General features: G+C 45.0%; 1 protein-coding gene across 2 annotated transcripts in view; it reads right to left on the bottom strand.

Annotated features, from left to right (window-relative positions):
- Positions 1 to 22,630, bottom strand: part of RAP1A (RAP1A, member of RAS oncogene family) — a 38,328-nt gene that overhangs the window by 4,941 nt on the left and 10,757 nt on the right. For both annotated transcript variants that reach the window (XM_084302030.1, XM_084302031.1), the window contains exons 2-7: positions 15,857 to 15,926; positions 11,856 to 11,939; positions 8,259 to 8,327; positions 6,761 to 6,817; positions 5,847 to 5,987; positions 2,331 to 2,474 (exon numbers count right to left, since the gene is read on the bottom strand). In XM_084302030.1, coding sequence (XP_084158156.1) covers positions 2,331 to 2,474; positions 5,847 to 5,987; positions 6,761 to 6,817; positions 8,259 to 8,327; positions 11,856 to 11,912 — 468 coding nt within the window. In that variant the 5' untranslated portion in view covers positions 11,913 to 11,939; positions 15,857 to 15,926. The remainder of the gene's footprint in view (positions 1 to 2,330; positions 2,475 to 5,846; positions 5,988 to 6,760; positions 6,818 to 8,258; positions 8,328 to 11,855; positions 11,940 to 15,856; positions 15,927 to 22,630) is intronic.

Genomic DNA, 22,630 nt, shown 5'->3' with positions numbered 1-22,630 from the left:
ATGCTTGGAGCTGGGTCATGGTACTGAGCAGAAATATTTAGAGCTCCAGAAAGCTCCACCCTTCTCCTTGTTTACTTTTTTCCTTCCCAGAGTGGCTGATTGCTCACAAACTCTTGTTGATTCAAAGGAAATTCAGCAGACAAAGAAATAGGTTATAACAAATTTCAGCTACTGGAAATCTAAGATTTTCTGGCTATTACATATGTGACAGCACTCGTGCCCTGTTAAATAGCTCCAAACAAAATGAACATACAGTGCCTTTTATCAAGCTCTGATGTAAAATATTTTAACAGCATCTGATAGTTGCTCACACATCTCCTCCCCTAAGCTTATTGCTGCAGCTTTCTGTCAGCCCCGGGCAAAAGCAGCAGTTTGGACTCTTCAACAGACACAACCAAGATCTTAAAAAGTGTGCAGATGACATACAAAGAAAAGGTTTCTGCAGGAGAAACCAATTCTCCTTCTCTGCTGATGCAAACCACCTTTCAATATTTAAGCCTTTATAAACAAGGGCCAAGGTTATTCCAAAGTGATTAAGATGTGCTGAAGGAGCCTGAATCTGTGAAGGCCCCAACCACCTCTCTCTGGCAGATGAGGTTCTTGACTGCTTTGGGTAGACCCCTCATTCCTCCCTACTTCCCAGGGCTAGGGTAGGGGAAAAAAATTGAAAAATCTGAAATTCTGTCATTTAAGTGTTCGTATTGACAGTGACTACGGAAGTGAAGTCTGCAGCAAGGTTTCAGGAACGCCACTATCCCTAGATGTCAGTGCACTGCAAGACCACCACACAGGTCACCAGGAAGAAACCTGAAGCACTCCTACTGAGGTCAACTCATACCTGTATTAAAAACATCCTATCTGTAGGAAAGGTTTAACTTCCAGCAAATGCAAGCAGAAATTTACCAGCCTTTAGCCTAGACTTCAACAAAGTTAGGAACTGCAAATGTAGCTTTACAAAAACAAAACCAAAGAGTAATGTAAACTCCTCCCCACTCCATGAGCCAGCAGAACAAATAACCAAGCACAGTGAGTGGCTTGATTCATCGTGTTCCTTCTTGATTTCCTTAGTTTTTATGCTTTTTATAACAGGACAATGTGAACTAGCAGAAACACACAAAAGTAAGACCACAATAAAAACAGAAACTAATCTTCCAGATACTCATTTTCCTGGGTATGATCAAGCCTGACTGCAGGTGTGTATTTGTCCCAGCCCAGTTCTTTGGAGAACTTTAAATCACCTCTGGCTACTGAGAGGTCAGTCTCAGTGGAAATACAAATAAAGCAGGACTTGGTATACTCCACGGTACCTGTTTGATGACTGAGCCACTCATTTCTTTGTTAGCTGTCCCAGCTTTACTACAGCTCAGAGACACACACAAAGCCCTGTCTGGCAGCGAGCTATATTTACCAGGCTGGATTAGCGAGCACCGCAGCCAGGCTAATCCCAAGCACAGCAGCCTGGAGCTCCCGTCCCTCTCCACCCGACGGATGTGGTGCTGGGCATGTCACGCTGGCTGCCAAGAGCGCTCTGGGTCTAGTCCAAAATCCTCCTGCTTCTCCTTATCACTGTCTCCTAAATGGTCCCAGTTATCTCCTGGCACCAAACCAGCTCTGCTCAATGGGGTCACCTTAGTGTTTGTGACTGGAAAACCGGCCCCTGCCACTGTCAGATAACTCCCAGCACAAAACAAAACCTTGCTGCCGGATGGCAAGCAGTGCCACACGGCCTCAGGTAGCAGCGACATGCACACCGACTTCCGAAGGTGTTTCTTGTTTAAACACGGGAATGGGGTACACAGAGAGATGTTTGGACATGGTCTCAGTAAATTAGCGGCTTACCAGAGGAGGACTGTGATGGGGTGTCTGCTTGAGCAGCCAGATGTAGCAGGAATGTGAAAAGCAAATACTTTCAAAACCAACAACCAACACTAAGCAACACGACAAGTAATACAATGGGGCGTAACTCACGTCCTGAATAGCAGCAGTTGCTGTCTTAATAAAGTCTGTTTTCCAGGTAAAGTTTTACCTAAGGTAAGAGTCATCCAGTTAACTGGGCTTACTGATGACCCTCTGCCATCTATGCCCTCTAACACAGACCACAGAAAGCATTTGCCTGGGGATGTCACGCACCCCTTAATTAAAAAACGAGCAGATTTCTTTAAACAAAAAAAAAACAACAGTAATTAAAGAGATTCATCTAAGCCGTTCTTAGACTGAGACTTCAGAACCACCCTGAATCTAACTGAAGAAGGAGTGTAAGAAGGACTGCAAGCTGGTCTACTGCAGTATTCCTGTTAATGTAACACAGGCAAGGAACAGCTGATACTTACCTCATTAACATTGATTTTAGACTTTGCAGACGATTCTAGAAAGGCACAGTTACACCACTGTCTCGCTAAGTTTTGACCCTGTTCTTTGCCGACTACGCGTTCTTCCTCCAGGTCACATTTATTGCCAACCAGAATCATTGGAACCTGGAGAGAGAGGGAGCAAAACCAAGAGATGTCAGCAAATTAACATACAACACGCACTGCCCAAGTGATGCAATAGCTCGCAAAGGCACACGAGGGAAGTAAATAAAACAAACAAAATAACATAGCCATGTATTAAAAAAAAAAAAAAAAGTTAGAAGTTTGGCAGAGCTCACTTTTAAGGCTGGATTTTAGTAAGTTTTCCAGTAAAGATTTGTTTTTCAGTATTTACATCCAACACCATTCTACAGTCAAACGCACAGCTTACTAAAATGCATTTCAGGACGTTTATGTGACATGAGGCTGAACTGCCCATCAGCTTAACCTCTTTTAGACAATGGCACATACAGCACATGTTTTAAGAAATACATTATACGTTTCTGACCTTTTTACCTCTCTTGTCAATCTGCTGTCAAGCCAACAAGTGGAAGCACCTTAGAAGAGAGCTGCCCTGATCACGGAGGAAGGAGGAGCGATTCTGTGTGGCTAAGCATTCCCCCAGCCCCGTGCACATCACCATCTGCCTTTCTCATCACAACACAATATCGTACTACTGACAAACTTTACGTACAGAGACGAGGATGTTCACTACAAAAGGCGCAAACTCTGAGATTGATATTAACTAGTTCAGAGTAATTGAAGTTTCCAACGAACGGCCACTCATCGGCTCAGCTCCTGAAAGGACGTCGCTTCCAATAAATAACCTCATGCCGTATCAGAATAAACATTTGGTACATGTTCAAAATATTCCTCCTACGCCCACGACGCAAATACGAGCACATCAGCTGCTCGAGATGAATGAAATGAATGATGAAAGGGGATCGACCCTTCTCCTGCAGCTGCTGGCTTTCTGAAGCGGCTGGGTGAGTCAGCGTCCCACTCCTTCAGAAGGACGGTGCCTTGGGGAAGCCGCATTCCTTGTGGCATTCCCTACAGAAAACACTACTAAGGCACCTTGGAAGTAATGCCCTGAGATACACACTTTCAGAAGGCTTTCCCTGTTTCTCAGTCACAGCCTCTACCGTGGCTGCAGCCCACCGAAAGATGTTACAAATGGCAAGCTGAAACAACCTTCAACAAGCAAACATCAAAACCATCCCAAACACCAAAAACCTGCATCTCACGTGGGCCTTGGGGGACAATACAGCCAGAGCTCAGGTGCCAGGCGCTTTGAGGACTCTGAAAGCTGAGATGGCAGCGAGATCTGCAGTCCCTCCTGCGGTGCTTCACAAGCACCCGGCAGCCACAGCATCCTGTTTCCCTCATGCTATGTAAAAGTAGAAAAAAAAGAACCAACAACCAAAAGAACTGCTGATAATGGGTGTGTACCCTGTTCTATTTCCTGAAGCATTTAATTCTTTGAGCAGAAAATGAGTACTTTCCAGCTGGAAAATAAATCACGATCCACTTCCTTTGATGATTTACAATGCACTGCACATTTTCTAATCTACTCCAACGTTAATATTTGTAGTCTCTTCCAGATTCACCTAGACAAAATTAATTTTTGTATTTAAAACTCACAGGCATACTGATTAAAAAAATGACTTTTATTTTTGAGAAGCAAGTTTTACTTGTTACATCACAAAGCTGAAGTCGCAGAACAGATGAGGCAACCCCCAAACAAGTTTATTTCCCAGAGAGTAACAGGATATTTACAACTACATTAGTCTAGTCCATTCTTTGCAGTTTTCTAGATATTTAAAAGAACTCCGAAACATTAAAATGTGTTGTGAACATGATGAAACATGGTGAACACGAGGGGAAAAATGGGAAAATTAGGATGTAACATAGTAGGAAAAAAGCGATACTCAGTTGAACAGCGTAGATTTGAAAGACGTGTAACTCTGCTTGGTTATTTCAAAAGGCTGCGATTTCTTAACCCAGAGCAGAAAATGAAGTTGGAAGAAGAACTTGCTTGACCGTTTCCTATGTCATGTAGGAGGCTGGAATTTAAACTTTGCTGGAGATAGCTTCATGGCTTAACTACTGGGATTTTAAAAGACATTCTGAAACTAAATACAGGAAGGAGTGCCTTTTTTTTTTTTTTTTTTTTTTTTTTTTTTTTAGAAACTTATCTTAACAATTCAAAAGGTTCTCAGCCTTGGATTCAAGGAGTAACATCCCCCAGCACAAAATTCAAAAATGCTCTTGCAGTAAAGCCAAGGAGGGCTCCGAAGCCATTCCGAGGTAGTCAGGATAAGGATCAGGGAGGAGGTGGGAGGAAGAAGAAACGCGAGGGGACTGCCTGCTCCCTCTGAGCACAGGAGCGGGACGCCTTGTTTGAACCTCACTGCCCTGCAGGGCGACGTAAACCCAACGCAGATGGATAAATGTGTCCTGGCTCTGCGTGTGACCACTGCACACGAGTTGCACGCAAAGGACGGCAGACACAAGGCTGCTCTTGGATTTAGCCCCCATTGCAAGAGCCACACAAGTGATCTGTGCCCACCGAGAGCCATCACATCAGCATTCAAACCCTGAATGCACCGCTGGTCCTCATGGAGCATGGGTTTGAATGAAACAGAGATGACCAAGAGACCGGGCAAACCAAATGGGCACAGATACAGCAAGGCAATCTGCTCTGTGCCCCTCGACCAAGGATGGAGCCCTGCAGGGGCACTGCCCTGCTCGCTGGGGCAGCCCCAGCTCCTGCTGCCCTGTCCCACACTGCCTGCTCACACCATGACACGAGAGCAAAGTCAAAAGAACATTGAAAAATAAAAATAAAAAAGTCTATTAATACTAGCGACCCTTAAATTACGGAGCAGGAGTCCGGTCAGTGAGCTGAACACGTCCTTTCTATTTACAGTTCAAAATCATCAACTTGGACTGCTCTGGTAGGCACGGGGGACACGGGGGGCACAGCTCAGCCCCGCTGTGGGCTGGGACTTGAGGTTTGGCAGCTGACCCTCAGGACTTGCCACGTCTCTCTGTACTTCAATTTCCGCCTCTCAAATTTGGGAAAAACAACATCAGTCTCCATGGCAAGACAGCTGGAGATCTATTAAGAATATCATTACTGGCTCGTTCAGATATAATTTTTCCATAATTTTGAGGAAAATAAAGTACTGCTGAAGCACAGTATGAGGAAAACGCAAATACTGGAAAATAAATAAAATGAAAGGGAAAAAAAAAAGGTTTTCTTCAATAAACTCCCACCATCTTTCTATCACTTCCCATGAAGACTGTCAGCTTTCCAGCAAACTTGAAACGTAACACTGAAAATAACAAATAATGCTAAGGAAATTCATTTCAACACAAAACTTTGCTATACAACAAAGAATATTCCTAGACAGAAATTATAAATTCCTGTATGCTTAGTTCCAAAAATCATTTTAATCATTTTCAAAATTAAAAAAAAAAAATTTGACTTACATCTTCAGTGTCCTTAACCCGTAAAATCTGTTCCCGCAGGTCCTGTAAGTCGTTAAACGTGGACTGTGCTGTTATTGAATATACTAGTGCAAACCCTTGACCATTCTTCATATAGAGATCCCTCATTGCTGTGAATTGCTCCTGCAAACAAATATTTCAAAAAGTAGTTAGGTAGTGAATGACACTAAAGAACATTTACAAAGGAATACTTCTATTGTAATGGAGACAAGAACGTAGTACAGCACGGGTCAGATTTACGTATTTATCCCTCACAGAGATCCACTGCAGCATGAAAATCTAATAAAAGCATTAACACATCTCTTTTCCTTTGCTTTTTCCCTTCCTCTATTAAGAAGAGCAAGGCTCCTTCCAAAACCAGGAAAAGGTGCAATAGAACCAATAAAAACACATCCACAGGTATACCGGGGTATGCCCCAAAGCGTAACACAAGCCATTAGCATTTGGTCGACATGTTCTTTACTCATCTTCCATTTATTTCCTGATAGAGCGTTGAGCAGGAGCCTGCTATCAGGCCAGTTCCTCAGATGACAGATCTGGGCTATCACTTCAAGTTCTCTAGCTGCAGACAGGCCCACGTCTCACGCACAGTGTGGCACTGTCACGAACACGGCCACGTGGGAGGGCAGTGCCCTTCAGAGCCTGCTGCTTAAGAACTTTTTGGGCTATGTTTTCTGGCCACTTGCAAAGTTAACATGCAAACCTACCCTGTATCAGAATGTTGATATGGCAATCTGCTTCTGGGTTATTAAACAGAACTGTTCTATTTTAATTGTTGTGCCTGATCTATTGCTTCTTCCTCGGGCAGGATTATTATATTAAGTTCTACGCTTATCATCTTGTTTTGTTCTTGATAAAGAAACTCTGTACAGATTAGGAAAAGAAATCATACTTACTGTCCCTGCTGTATCGAGGATTTCAAGCATACACTGTTGACAGTCTACTTCCACTTGCTGCATAAAAAAGGGAAGAGAGAAATACAGTTAAAACTAAAACCTCTGAAATTAAGGCGAGGGAAATCTCACCTTCATTTCTTTACTTCTGAAGCAAAGACCTCTGTAAGTGAGCCAGCCACCTGCACTTTCCCAGCACTAAGAGAGGCTCTGCTATTAGAAGAGTAATTACACCTTAAGCTGGCATTTGGGGCAGCTCACTAGTGATCCAGGACTCTTTTGATTATAAAGGCCTAAATAAGTTGAGATATTTACAATGAGCCTCTCAAGTCAGATAAAATCCATTCCTACAAATCAAAAGGACCTTGAACTTCAGTTGTTTTTTTTTTTTTTTCTGTTGAGGAGGGAGTGAGGAAGAAAAGAAAAAGCACAATATTTAATAAACGTCACACTAAGGCTTAACAAGTCTTTTGGAAGCTAAGAACCGTCTCAGATCCACTAAGGGCAATTCCAGGAAAAATGAATAAATTTAACAGCAGAACTCGTAACAGAATTTACATTGAATTATCACAGGCACAAATGCTACAAGTTTTTGTTTTCTGTTTGGTGTCTTTAATTATGGCAACAATTATGCTAGTCTGCAAAACAATGGGTTACTTGACATCAATCCCCAGAAGAAAGCAGCTCTGTTGATAGAGCTGTGTAACACCAGAGTCAGGGATCCTGACAAGTATTTCTGCTCAGCAATTACAAGCCTGCATCCAAAACAGCTGTGAAGAATTTTTTATGCGCCTTCAAACCAAGCAGAACGTATTTAAACTAAATAGTAAAACAATCATTCCTAGCAGAAAACAACAAAATGCAATCGCTGTGCTACAGTAACAAAACCTACTGAGATAAATGGTGTGTGTAGATATATACCTTTTCAGATCGTATGTTAGCAACAAATATTGATATATTTATGCTTTGAAATAATAATCATTCATCAAATTACAGCAAAGAGATATGAGTAACAGTCTTTGGTGCTTTAATACGTTGCCCAGGCACCCATCAACAGCACTGGCACCGGGATGAGCAGTATGCCAGGCTGCCAAGAGCCACAGCTCGTACCCCCATACAAGAGCTAAAAAGTCAGCGATGGTTTGGGAAAACACAGAGAGAGATCTCTGGTCAGGTGCTCTAACCTCTTACAAAGAAACAGTCCAAGAGCAGAAAGCTAAAGCCTCAACTGAAGTCATCAGAGATTTAAAGCGAAAGCTCCTAGTTATACAAAGTAACAGAGCTTTAATTCTTCTATTAAATAGAAATAAGAACAGCCAAACATCTACATGAATGCACTTCCTAGACCGATGCTTTTTTATGCATCATTTCTTGCTATGCTTTTATGCATCCATAACATTCTCATGAAAAAACCTTGCTCATTTTGATAAGCTTTCGTTGCATTATTAAAAACAAGCAAGCTCCGTGAGACTTGAAAAGAATAGAAGTGATGTTATTTTACCTTTCTGTATGAATCTTCTATTGTTGGGTCATATTTTTCAACAAAAATTCCCTGAACGAACTGTACAGTCTGGGGAGAGAGGGAAAAAAAAAAGTGAAGTAACTGTGACAGTAACACTTAACCAAGAAACACTTTCTGAACAAGTAATAACAGAAAAAACACTCAACACTGCTGATAAACTTCAAGTGGGGAGAAGGGAAAAATACACACATTTTCAATTATTTAAAAAGAAATCTGCATAGTTTCTGTTGTTTTATGAGCCACTACTCAAGCACATTTTAAAACTATGTGAGACAAACTGTTTGCTCATTTCTTCATAAAAGATGAAGGCATCTCAAAAATAAAGGCATTCTCTAAAATGCCTTTATTTTAGTGTCTGTGACTTCAGAAGAATAAAAAAAGCACCAAATATGGAAGATGTGAAATTTGATCAGAGGAACTGGCAATGTGTGTGCTGTGGAAAATGCAGATTTCAATTGTGTTAGAGTTACAGTGGAACTACTCTGGATTACACGCAGAGCACAGACATATTTCAGAGTAGCAAGCTGAATCTGGAGAGGCTCCAGATACTCAGTTTGTATTAAATCACTAAAGAAGGAGACATCATTCATTTCAAAGAGGAAATCTTTCTTCTCCTATATAATTATTCCAAGTGAATCTACTCTAAACATTTCCCATCAAGCTGTCATTTGGATGCGCCCCATCTCTGGACACTCAAGCTCTGTACGTGGCATACTTTGGCTCCTGCTGGTCTGTGGTTTCACTTGTCCTCTGGAAGACACAGTTTGTTTTTCCTTTCAGTACCTTCTCTTCATAAATAGGAAGAGCATTTTTCTCTTTGGTGTCTCCTCTTATTGGCAACCCTGCATGTATTCCCTGCATCTAAACAGTCGTCTGTCCTCCTCTGGCGCAGTGCTGGGAATCAGCAACTCCCAGGTGCAACCAGACAGATCTGTACCGGTACCAGTTTGGTAAATTGGAATAGTTTATCTTTGTAACACTAGCGATAGTGTTAGTTCTTTGCAATTTATTCCCATGCAGTGACTGCTGCTCCGAGCACTCCCCAGCTCAGTGACCCATGGCTGCAGAGCCCCAGGCTCTCCCCATCTCTGGCCGGGCGCAGCGCCGTGCTCTCACCTCGGGTGCAGCACGGGTGGGTCCAGAGGTTTGGCTGATGTTGGTAAAGCCAAGTGCCAAGATCACAGCACTTAATTTTATCTCTTTAAATATCAACAAACACAGCAACCATCTTTGCCAACAGAGCTTTCCATGAATCTCTAGTACAAATTCTGCCAAGTTGCTACCTGTTTCAAGAAGTTGTGTTTTGTTTGGACAAAAGGCTGAGATTTTTCTGCAACGGGGTTCACTTTTGCCACACAAGGACTTTCAAAGAGTGGCACATACCAGATGCATGCAGAAAGCCTCTCTATGTGCTGAAAACTGAGCATTTCTGAGCATTTCCTTATTACGCTCCTTCTTTTAACATAAATAAATAAATAAAATCTAGTACTACCTCACTCAAAAGCCATCCTATTTCACTAAATAATCCTGTATTAATAAGCCTGAACCATTATTAGGGGGTTTACAATGTTATACCAATAATGGCAACTAACAATTTCAGATTACAGACTGTATTGTAGGATGTTCAGCACAGTTACCAACCGAACAGAGTCCAAAGAAGATTGCTGTTTGCTAGGAGGTTAACATTTGGACACTGAAGCTGGTCAGAGCTGTACAGCTGCACCCTGTGAACTTTTTTCCTGTTTGTGAAGCAGCCTCCAGCAAGAGAATGTGACAAACCACTCACGACATTTTGTCGTTCTGCTAAAACTCAGTCTTATTTCATATCCACAAACACAGTACTGCTCAGAAATAAAACTAACTTAACCCACAGGAGTTAAAACAGGAGGATTCGTAGTGAAACAAGAGCATTTTGTAATCTGCACTCCCAGTGAAAACACTGGATTGAAAACAAACACCGTGCTCTTTGTTGGGTACTTAGCTTACGCAGTTTGAAGAAAGAAATTTTAAAGCGACCTCTGTATTATTTTAAGTCCCACCCTGCCAATACCAGTAAGTTGGTCATCTGGTAAGATAAATATGATTCTCCCTCAGCTACTAATTGGCACTTACTGTGTCCTGCCGTAACCATAATGGACCAACGCTGCATATGAATTACCATGCGTACTTACTTAGCACCTAGACCTTAACTTTAGTTTACCAGACTTTTCATAATCAACCCACCAGCAGTACATACATACAAAAGTTAGGGTCCTCAGTGATTTAACCCAATTTGTATCTGTACAGGTGGGAGTACACAAGCTCATCATATACAATAAAGGAAAATACAATCTCCAGAACTTTTTGAGAATAAATTTTGGAAAAAAAAATATACTATAGTAAGAATTTAGAAAAATTAAGTATTCACATTTCAACTTTTAAAAAGTGATGAATGGGGACACAGAACTTTACATCAGAAATGAGGGAATTCAAAGTACTTCACACGCTGAATAGTTTTTACGCACGGTGTATTCAGAAGCGCCCAATTTTACCTAGCGAATCCTTCAATAGTACATAATAAAGCCAAGATAATCACGGAGAATGCTCACGGAAAAAGCAATGCGGATCACTTAAGTTGCTGCGGAAGAACAGCGCATCAAAAATTTGTACTCCTACATCCTGTAAATATTAGGAAGGGATCCTGAAAGAATACCTCAAACGTGATATGTAATTGAACAATCTTTCCTCTCATTCAACTAGATTCTGCAGGTGATTTGACAAGACTATTAGCAGCCCCTATCAGCAGAATAAAAAACAGTGAAAGAAGTAACTATCTACGAAATGAATGGCTGGTCAGCTATCACCCTCTGTGGAAAGGAACATGGTGTGTTTCCTTGTCTTACATAACTTTACACTTGACCAGTTCTTTGCCTTTCTTGTTGGGGCGAGCTGCTTGACTGATTTGTGATAAATGGGTGACAGAAACCTCTCTTACAATGCTTTACTATCAACTCTGCTATGTAAACCTCTTACTAGAAACAACACAAGCACTTAAGGAGTGCAAAGTGTCATCAGTCTGCTTGTCCCTCTGCTCTGCCTGGAGGCAGCTTGCTATTCCGCCCTGGGGTTTCAGGCCAGACAGCTCCTTCAGGCTCTGTCCGTGATGGAAAACGAACCACGTTCCAGGTGTGTTCCTCACCTGCAGCCTTCGCCACCACGCAGGGCAAGTCTTGATTCATTCTTCTAGCCTAGGCTAGACTTTTCGTACTTAGGGACATTCAGTTATTGACAGTATTACACATCCGCAGAAAGCAAACACGAAATGCTAACTGTTCTAACAGGGATGAATCACCCGTTTCGTCTCCAAAAACTGACACAAACTCACAGATCCTTCAGCCACCTAACAATGGCTACCTGGAAGTCACTGCCCATATTAAAAGGATTAATATGCCCATAATTTAATAATGATAATTTAATAATGCCCATATTAGAAGTAATACAAACATCCCAGTTCGTTCAATGAGCAATGCCTGCAGTGAGACAGGCCAGCCTGGAAGCTCACGCAGTGGTTTCAGGACCACTTCCTCAGCGACTCACCAAGGCGGACTTCCCCACACCTCCTGAACCAAGGACCACTAGCTTGTACTCACGCATGGTGTGGTCTGTTCAGATACCGACGATCTAGAAGGCAGGAAAAAAAAAAAAAAAAAAAAGCAAATGGTTACAAATGTACCTGTACACACACCTTCACAACACAGTCTTCTGAAAGTGGCCTTGTGCTCCTGTTCTCCAGATGCTGCTGTGAACAAAAATCTCTATAGGAACAGCTAAGACTGTTGTTTTCTGTGTGAATTGCTGACAGCTCCAGTTTAAACCAAACAGAATAATGACCAAACTATAGATTCCCCCTCCAATATATTCAAATATTCAAATGTGCAAACTGCACGCAGCCCCATGCTTCTTCAGTGAACCAGCCAACGCAATGCTTCCTTTGACCTTGCCATAAAGCATTTTAATGATTTCAAACTTTGCCCTGGAACTCGCTGCCTCCCAGGTTTCGGGATGCCCAGACCCGGACCTGCCAACCTTCTGCTGTTTGGAAACGACGAGGATAAACACGATCACAAGCAGTGCCCGGGCACACAGCCCCCTCCCCGCCACACACCCCGCGAGTGCCACCTTGCCCCTGCATTCCCAACGTTTTACAGCATAAAGCCGCGAGTACGAGACAAGAAAATCAGGTTAGTAAGATGCAAGCAGGGAGGTTTATTTCTCCCGCAGCAGGGCAGGATTTAGGTCAGTATTTTCTCTCTGGAAAGGTCAGCCCGAGCTCGCGGCTGCCAAGGCAGAGCCTTGCTGCTCGCCCAGCAAGGCCTGTGCCTTTTTAAGGAAATCTTCCAGCTCCCCGAACGCGCTGCGCAGCACCACAAAACCTCTCATTCTCATCGCGATTCCCTGACAAATAAGGCAAGTGACAAAGCTGGCGATAAACATTTTACACTCTGTTTACATTACAGGCCAGGCTGGGCTGTCCCTATCAAGGGCGCTGAGGCAAACAATGACCTCAGCCGCGAACCATCCCCTGCTCCTTCCCGGCGAGATAGCGCTTTCTTCCCAAGTAAGGATTCAGAAACACGAACGCTATGAGGCTGGGGAAGTTTCATTTCTCACAGGCATTTCAAACTAACGTTGCACAGGATTTATGGGCTCGCTGGCTACATCTGAGGACTGGGTTAGAAATAAAGACGTGTTCCTCATAGTTCCCTGCAGAGATGCATCACCTTGCTGCTGTGAACAACCATCCGCGAAGAACGGGGATCGCATCTTTAGCCCTGCTGCTGCCTCTTTGCCACGGCAGACAGCTACCTGACAACCTGTGTCGTGGTTTATATAACCGTGAAATTGGGAATTTTATCTTTTTTTTTCCTGTCATTTGAACTCCCAAGGGCCACCTGCCACACGCTCCCCAGGCACAGCCCTGCACGCGGCCTGTCCACAGCACCCTGCTTCCAACCCTCACCCCTCACCCACACTGCGTCCTGTGGTCTAAATGGGACACACACGGGTTAAAAAATTAATAAATAAAGCCCACGTGCAGTCGCAGAGGAAGAGGCACCCAAATCCTGTGGCCAGTTTAACGCAGCTTTAAGCTCACTTTTACATCCGAAGGACAGGAACTGGGGGCTCGCCTGCCTATGCTGAGGCTCTCACGTGGCCGAGCTGCTCTTCCCTCGCCCAGACGTTAGAGGGAGAAGAAAGCAGAAGTCAGCAGCAGCAGCTCATACTTTCAGGCACCTTCGAGCTGTTTTTCTTCAACCCTGCAGGCCGCTATGAGCTTTGGTTGCTTAACTTCATAGAAATTGTGAAACTAAGTTGAACCGAAAGGGATTTTCCAGAATGCTAAATTCAAATGTCTAAAAACAGAGCAAGCCGTGTCTATGCACTGCAGTACACTGACAACGTTCTTGGTTAAGATACTGTCAGCTGCAAGTTCTTCTGCTTGAAAGTTTCCCTGAGAAGTAACATTCACTTCCTTTTTTTTCTAAGATCATGATTTTGGTTGGGAAAGAGAGGGGAATTCCAATTAGCAATGCTTTTTCCTTTGATAATCCTTAGAAATTAAAAGGGAATGACTTTTTTATAAAGTGTAAATGCAATCTATTGATCTAGTCTATCTGCATCTTCTATGGTTCCACAGACTGCTCCACCCACGAAAGCCCCTGAAAGTAAATCAATCTAAGGGTTAAATTTAGCTGTGAACTCTTTCACTTCTTATTTATAGTAAAAATACTTGTGGGAAACTTTCAGCTGGGAGTAGCACAAGACTAACTTCTCATTTCTTCTCTGCAATATTTGCTGATTTTTTTTTTCAGGTGCAACAGGAAACCAAGATCCTGAAACGCATGAGCCTTATTACTGTAAACTCCACACGCCTTAATTATCTTGTAGCTCTTTCACAAGTATGTTAATGTTATCTGTTTATACAACATGAATGGAGTGCTCCAGAAATTACTATGCCGCATCCTAGCCAACTTTTCGTTTGGCAAACTGTTTATGCCCACCTAAATACAGCAAGACACAGTAGCATTCATTTCCACCCCGAGCTCTGTGCAGTAGAGGAGCATGCTGTGAAGCAACAGCAGCATTTCAAAATGGCATGAAATTACGGATGTTTAGTGTTTCTTTTGATTTGAGAAAAGCCTATGATCACTAAGAAGTGTAAAAAAAAAAACTTTTTGTTGTTTCACATGTTGCGAAACTGGTCTCATTAGCTCTGAAGGGCAAGGTGCAAAAAGAAAGCAAAAACCAAGTGTGTCATCTTGCTCGTGCTCCCCTTCCTCCTTCACACACAGCTAGCGAGGTACAGCAGGACAGGCAGGGGGCAAAGAACAAATTTCATGTTAAATGCCCTGGCACTGCTCTGAGCAGCAGGCTTGCTCCACCCTAAGTGTCAGACCAGGCTACCAAGCACCTGCACAGCCCCTTTAAAATACAGCAGTAATAAATCAGTAGGGTCCAGATTGCAGCTACAATAATGAACAAACTTTGCTTCCACACTGCAAAGCACCTGACATCTCATGATTAATCTCTTCCTTGTTTAACAGGAGCACCTCTTTGTGCTGTCACGACAGTGCCCAGGCTGCCAGCATCAGCCCCCTCCCAAAGGAAGAGCAAAGATCTCCAGCAGCTTGCCCAAAACACCTGGCCTGGGTAACCTTCACATGGTGTCCACCACGAGAAGAACAAGCCATATGCATCTCTAAATGTCTACATATCCAAGAGAAACACCTCTCTAGTGCTGTTTATCTGCAGCTGCTCAGATGCTTTGGGCACCGATGAAGCAATCCCACTGCAAGAGAACTGTGTGGGAACATGGGCCAGGGTCAGTCTCATTCACAACCCAAACGACAAATTAGCTGTTCCTCATACAAAAGCCTCACCAGCTCATCAAGAAGCCTGTAATTTCACAGAATGCTAGGGATTGGAAGGGACCTTGAAAAATAAAATTGGGTAGCTGGGTAGAGAAATGCAAGCAAAGAATAAACACAAGTGCAACTCTGGAAAAGGCTGGGTGCAAGAACCTTGCGCTAACCCGAAACGTGATGTGCACCTTATGCGATGCGGATGCCTGAGTTCAATTTCACACACCCAAAGAAGGCAGCTTGCATTGCTGCTTGCTCCTTCCTTCTCTGAACACTGATAGGGCCACTGGTGTGAGGTAGATGCACCGCTCAGCGGGAGGAAGACAGTGGTAAAGGCACGTGGCTTGATGGTTTTGCATAACTTCATGAAACGTTGGGCATAACTGATGATATAAGCCCCAGTAAGACGATAACAAAAGACTTAAATGAACAACAACAAAAAAGAAATTAAAGTAGACACATTCTTGGCTCAGCCTCGGAAAGAAAACCTGTGAACTATTATTATATGTTTGTATTTTGTACAACAGCAAAATAACACCAGGAAAGACAGAGCACACTGCTTCAGAGTGGCGTTTTTCCACGACAAGAAACAAGGTTCAGACAGCTTTTAACTTAACCTCAAATGCTGCCTTATACATTTATCAATTCTCAAATGAGAACATTAAATACTCGTACCTTGGCATAAAAGATCTCTCATCAGTGTTAACAGCACTACTGAAGTTTTTTCCAGGCTCCCTGCAAGGGACTGAAAAAAAAAAAAGAAAAAGAAAAATTAATTCCTCAGAACATATTTTTCAGATGATAGTGTATGTAAGCATCAAATCTACTCTTCACAGTTTGAAAGTAAAATATGCCTGTTATAAAATTTGCTCTTTGCTTTAATCAAGGGAGCTCTACACAATCTCTGAACACCAGAATCAAATTCTCTTAAAAACAAAGCCTCCAGCGCAATTTAACCCTGCTTCTGGTAAGTGAAACGTTGCAGGGTCAGGAGAAAACCAATGGCAAAACAGAATTTCAGCTTGATAACATCATTAAAAAATGCTTTACAAACTCGACTTGCAGCTAAGGTAAACCGTGGGAAGGAACCAAAATTGAACCTATTCGGTTAGAAAGCAAAGATCAAGCAAAGCTGCCACTTGTGCTCAATACAGACGCCAGCAGCTCCAGCTGCTCCACGCACTGCCACCTCTTTAGCCTCAGATTTCATTCAGGAGCATGGCTTAATATCATGGCTTATTTTTGTGTTTTTTTTTAAACGAAAATTTCAAGCTCCTGGTTTTTGGCTACCAGATCTGACAGCAGTGAAATACAGTCTGAAGACACAGTAGGAAAACGTTGCCAAAGGGAAAAGTACTTCTCCTCTACGCACTGTTTTTTAAAATCAGTGTCTAAAAAGCTTGTCAGCTTGCCTTACATCAATTTTTATTGGCTTTGTGCTGTTGCCACTTCTGTCCACAATCCCTGAACCTGTAATTTGACAACTACAATTACAGGACGCTCACTCCTGTTTCCAATCTCACGCTTTTTACTGTTTCCCTAGCACTGCCTTCTACCTCGATACCACGGATCTCACCCCCAAATAATCTCACCCCCAAATATTTCCGTGTCATCCTCCCTCTGCTTCTGCCCATTCATTGCTCAACTGCCCAAGGGATGGGAATTTCAAAGAACAGTTCAGTGACTGATTCCCATTAAAAGCCAGCAGCAGCTCAGTATTCCTCTCCTGCACTTTGTTTTATCCCAAACAAAAAGACACCTTCGTTCTGCAGGAGATGCGTGCTGCTCCAGTTTCATCCCCAGCTTTCTGACGGGCTTTTTCTTCCCGAGACTGCACAAAACCTGCACAACTTCACTTACAAGACAAGCTCAAGTCAGCCAAAACCTGCCTGAGGCTGGACCAACTTTGCAATGCGTTTTAGGAGATGAAAATTTCCTGTACCGAGACCGCAGGAAAAGCAGCCTCTAGCAGCTCAGCTACCCAGAGCAACCTCGAAGGGGAGCAACTGCCGCTTAACCGCACTGCCAGGGTGAAATCCAACGAGTGTTGCATCCCCTACAAAGCACAGCTCTTCTACAGAGCCACGTTTCTCTCTTCTGCCCCCAGCGCGGTGCCATGCGCTGCTGGCAGGCACAGGAAGCCAGGCAACAGGCACTGATGCTATTGGGGGCCCCCAAAACGGATCCTGCACCTCTGCCTCCTCCCCAGCACCTGCACAGCCCCAGCCCGTGGTGGGATGCAGCGGGGTCAGCGCTGGTGGCACCCCAGGATGCCTCCTGAGGAGCATCGGCGAGCCAGGCCACCAAGATGTGTCCCCCCGGTCCTTAAACCCCAGAGGAGGTGGCCTGGCCTCACGTGGCTGCTGGCTCTCCCTAAGAGCATTTCTGAAAGCTCCCACGGGAGAAAAGAACCGCTTGTTCCCCCCTTCAGTGCTAAAAATCACAGGAAGCTTAAACGACAGCCTAGTAATTCGTGTTTTTTCAAAATATTTTAGCAGCTCTGCACCCAAAACTGCAGAGCCACGGGCAAGTGCCCCCTTGAAACCATAGAAATCAAAATGCTTTAGAAACACAAAACAAAGTTTTCAAAATCCTTCTTCAATACTTTTCCAAACACAATAGGAAGCGAGTCTGCAGCCAAGCAGTTTGCTCAGGCAGCTCTTGCTGCAAGCACCCACTCGGATCCAATTTGCAGACACCTGAAAATAGGGAATTTCATTCAAAGTGTTGACACAGGCTCAGCTACGGGACTGAAGACAGATGACAAACCAAGAACGCCGGCTGCATTTGCACTTGAGATCAGCAACACACAGCCCTAGGTTAAAAAAAAAAGGCAGGGGGGGAGGGAGAGAAGGAACAGAGAAAAACGAGGCACTGAGCAAGCACAGACAAAACCACAGGCAGAGGCATCAGTTCCTAGAGACACAACGAAATGGCCTCTCCACGTGCAGCTCAGCAACGTGCACCCCTGGCCGTTCGGTGTTTTGCTCCGTTCCCAGGAGAGATTCCCGGTGGGGTGGCCAAGACGGGGACTCAAGGACATCGACCTCCTCCTCTGACCCGGCTCGCTCGGCGTCCTCACCTCCGTCCTGCACACACGGAAACCAAGGCGTCTGACGTCCTCAGGGGGACGCGTGCTGTCAGCGTCTTATTTAGTGGTCAGGCTGGGGACAGAAGCACATCGATGGCCCCAGGATCGCTGCCGCCACCGTGCCAGCGCGGGGCAGGTTCCCGGTGCTGCAGCCACCGTGGTTATTTTTACCCTGGCAGCTCAGCGCTGAATCACGGCTACTATAAACAAACCTGTTTCATTTTGAGCTTGGAAGTGTTCCTCATGCCAGTTTCTTTTAAATACTACCAACTAGGCCATGAAAAACTGAGGTTTTTTAGTTTCTTTTATTTATTTTTTTTTTTTGGTAAATGTCTCCTAAACATTACTCATCACTCCAAAATCCTGCGGCATCAGAGCCAGGGCAGCCCCCGGCCGCCTGACGGCTCCACTCGCCACCTCCTTGCAGCAGGAATCTGTTACACACCGTGTTCTTGGATATTAAATTACTCAATCAAGCCGAAAGTACATTAAATACTTCCCTAATATTAATCAAAGCTGTCAACAATTATGCAACGGTGGCACGTAAGCTATGGAAACGTGATGGGATGAGGGATGGAGGATCACAAATGAAAGGGTGCCTGCAAATCACACAATTAATTAGCAGAGGGCTCTCCCAGAAAAACATTACCACGGACTTACCCTGCTCCTTAGCACAGCATTTCCTTACAACATCAGAAATTGCTGCCATGGACGCACTTGCCAAGTCACTGCACCAAGGCAGTCAATCTCCCTGCCTTTAAGGTGCGCTGAAAACCTCCCCCGCCTGTCCTGACGCTGTCAACGTCAGAAAAATGAGAGGGGGAAAAAAGACAAGACCAAGCAGAAAGCAGGGCTTCAATGTGATTTTCATGCACAGTTTGACAAACTTCCATCCGCACAATCTTCAGAGCCTGACTTGACTTCATTGCTCGTTACTGCAGCATCCAACACCCAGGTAAACAGATGCACTACCACTAAATAATCCAACGGGAGGATTATCTGATACATTACGACAAAAATCGCACTCTCAGTTTTATGAATTTAACAGGAAATTATTACCATTTCCACTGACTGCGTTCAGCACCAAATCAAATATAAATCAGCGTACCAAGCACACAGCTAGCGGTACATGTCACCGCACAACGGCTGTGCACATCCAGCCCCTTCAGCTTTATAAGCTTTGTTCTCCCAAATTTAACTCAGGCCAAAGCCTAGATTATTTCTGTTAAAAACAAGGACCACGTTTCAGTTCCAGGGAAGAGCTTACGTTGCCAAATTAAGCTGTTAGCTTCGGTAACTTTGCCACTAGAGAACAGGGCATTCCGGACACTCGGACCCCCCTTGGAAGTACGAGCACACCCAGGAACTGAAAAAGCCACGAATGAGATGTGATTCACAGAATCACAGAATCACAGAATTTCTAGGTTGGAAGAGACCTCAAGGTCATCGAGTCCAACCTCCAACCTAACGCTAACAGCCCTCCACTAAACCATATCCCTAAGCTCTACATCTAAACGTCTTTTGAAGACTTCTAGGGATGGTGACTCCACCACTTCCCTGGGCAGCCTGTTCCAGTGCCTCACAACCCTTTCAGTGAAGAAGTTCTTCCTAACATCTAACCTAAAACTCCCCTGGCTCAACTTAAGCCCATTCCCCCTCGTCCTGTCACCAGGCACATGGGAGAACAGGCCAACCCCCACCTCGCTACAGCCTCCCTTGAGGTACCTAAAAAGAGCGATAAGGTCACCCCTGAGCCTCCTCTTCTCCAGACTGAACAAGCCCAGCTCCCTCAGCCGCTCCTCGTAGGACTTGTTCTCCAGGCCCCTCACCAGCTTCGTCGCCCTTCTCTGCACCCGCTCAAGCACCTCCATGTCCTTCTTGTAGCGAGGGGCCCAAAACTGAACACAGTACTCGAGGTGCGGCCTCACCAGAGCTGAGTACAGGGGGATGATCACCTCCCTCGCCCTGCTGGTCACGCTGTTCCTCATACAAGCCAGGATGCCGTTGGCCTTCTTGGCCACCTGAGCACACTGCTGGCTCATATTCAGCTGACTATCCACCATCACTCCCAGGTCCTTCTCTGCCTGGCAGCTCTCCAACCATTCCTCTCCCAGTCTGTAGCTCTGCTTGGGGTTATTGCGCCCCAGGTGCAGGACCCGGCACTTGGCTTTGTTGAACTTCATGCAGTTGACCTCAGCCCATCGGTGCAGCCTATCCAGATCCTCCTGCAGAGCTTTCCTACCCTCGAGCAGATCGACACACGCACCTAACTTGGTGTCATCTGCGAACTTACTGAGGGTGCACTCGATGCCCTCGTCCAGATCATCGATGAAGATATTAAAGAGGACCGGCCCCAGCACCGAGCCCTGGGGGACGCCACTAGTGACTGGCCTCCAACTGGACTTGACTCCATTCACCACGACTCTTTGGGCCCGGCTATCCAGCCAGTTTCTAACCCAGCGAAGCGTGCGCCAGTCCAAGCCAAGAGCAGCCAGTTTCTTGAGGAGAATGCTGTGGGAGACGGTGTCAAAAGCCTTGCTGAAGTCAAGGTAGACCACATCCACAGCCTTTCCCTCATCCACCCAGCGCGTCACTCTGTCATAGAAGGAGATCAGGTTCGTCAGGCATGACCTGCCTTTCATAAAGCCATGCTGACTGGGCCTGATCGCCTGCTTCCCCTGCAATTGCTGCATGATGACTCTCAGGAGGATCTGCTCCATGAGCTTTCCTGGCACTGAGGTCAAACTGACAGGCCTGTAGTTTCCCGGGTCTGCCCTCCGGCCCTTCTTGTAGATGGGCGTCACGTTTGCTAGCCGCCAGTCGATTGGAACCTCCCCTGATAGCCAGGACTGTTGATAAATGATGGAAAGTGGCTTGGCCAGCTCCTCTGCCAGTTCCCTCAGTACCCTTGGGTGGATTCCCTACAGTAAGGATTGGGAATTGAACCTGACCATGAGCCAGTATAAAATAAAAGTATAAATTGAATTCACTGTTAATAGTGAAAAGTGTTTCAATGTTATCATATTTCTGAAAGAGAACTTTCACCAAGAATTCATACATTTACCCAAGAGAAGGCAGCAGCACCTTAATTACATACCTTGCCCAACTGAGAGGCACTCACGATTCAGTAATTTAATACTAAGAAGGCATGCTTTGTTTTGGTTTTGACAGTAAAACAAACAAAAAAAAACAACAACCAACAGCTCACGGACAGAAGCACGTGCCAAGAATTCAGCTAACGACGAGCCAAACGAACAAACAGGTATTTGAAGAAGGCAAGAGAAACCTACACTGCTCCGAGATACTACGTGCAGTATTTAACTGGAGAAGGTAGGAGACCGACCTTCCAATCTTGCACACATCCATTCTTAAAATTTAAAGTCCCGGCCGTCTGCTCCTCCTGAACCACGTCCAAATCGCCAGTTTCTGCATAATTTCACATCTTCTGCGGCGTGCTGTGAAGATTACTGATTCAGGGCCAAAGCCATAAAAGCCTCAGCTGAGAGTAAAGTCCTCTCGCAGCAGAGCAATCCTTCCTGACTTCAGTGCTCTGCTGAACCGGAGCTCTGGACAAATTAACTGCAGCGCACACAACCAGGTCAGAGAGACGACCTTCTTTGTGAGCAGTCGAGCTGCGGTGTGAAAAAGCGATTTTGGGCACAAACATCTTGAGAACGATCTGCCTCGATCCGTAACCTTTTCTGCAGGCAGCTTCATGCTGAACTTGCAGTTTTAAATATCAAAATGTTTACTTCTATGGAAGCGGCTGCCTGCTTACTCACTTCAAATTGCTTTGCCATGGGAGCACTTCAGGCAAGGAACAAGTACTCTGGGCAGCTAAAGCCTGCCGTGCTCGAACGGCTAATTTATTTTTTGTCCTGTTGGTCTGCATTTGCAGAAAGTCACTAGGGACATGCGCCAGGCAGACAAAAGCAGCGAAAGGGAAGCCAGAAGCAAAACCCAACGAGCAGCACACGCAGCAGCCCTGAGTTAGAAGCCACCACGTCACCCCCGGCAGCCTCCCCCGAGGGGCTGCAGCGCTGCCACCAAGCAGCACTGAGCCGCAACGGGACGGAGGACATCCACGCACACCGGGCAGATTGAGGGAATAAACTGACTTTTCTCAATTAAATACATATAAAGCGCTCAGAAGCGCTGTGCTGCCAGCTGCTGGGGCCCAGATCAGACCCAAGCAGTGGGTGCAGGGGCAGAGGTCCCGCGGCACAGCGCGGCTGCGCTCGGCCGTTCCTCCAGGCTGCTCCAGCGAGCTCGGCAGAGGGCACGGCCACAGCACACGGCAGCCCTGGACACAGCCCTCCTCCGGAAGAAAAGTCCTTCCTCGCCCTCTTCCCCATCAG

This window comes from Netta rufina (genome assembly GCF_964035555.1).
Source record: "Netta rufina genome assembly, chromosome: 26".
Taxonomy (NCBI): domain Eukaryota; kingdom Metazoa; phylum Chordata; class Aves; order Anseriformes; family Anatidae; genus Netta; species Netta rufina.
The sequence above is the reverse complement of the archived record's forward strand: the minus strand, read 5'-3'. Positions and strand labels throughout refer to the sequence as shown.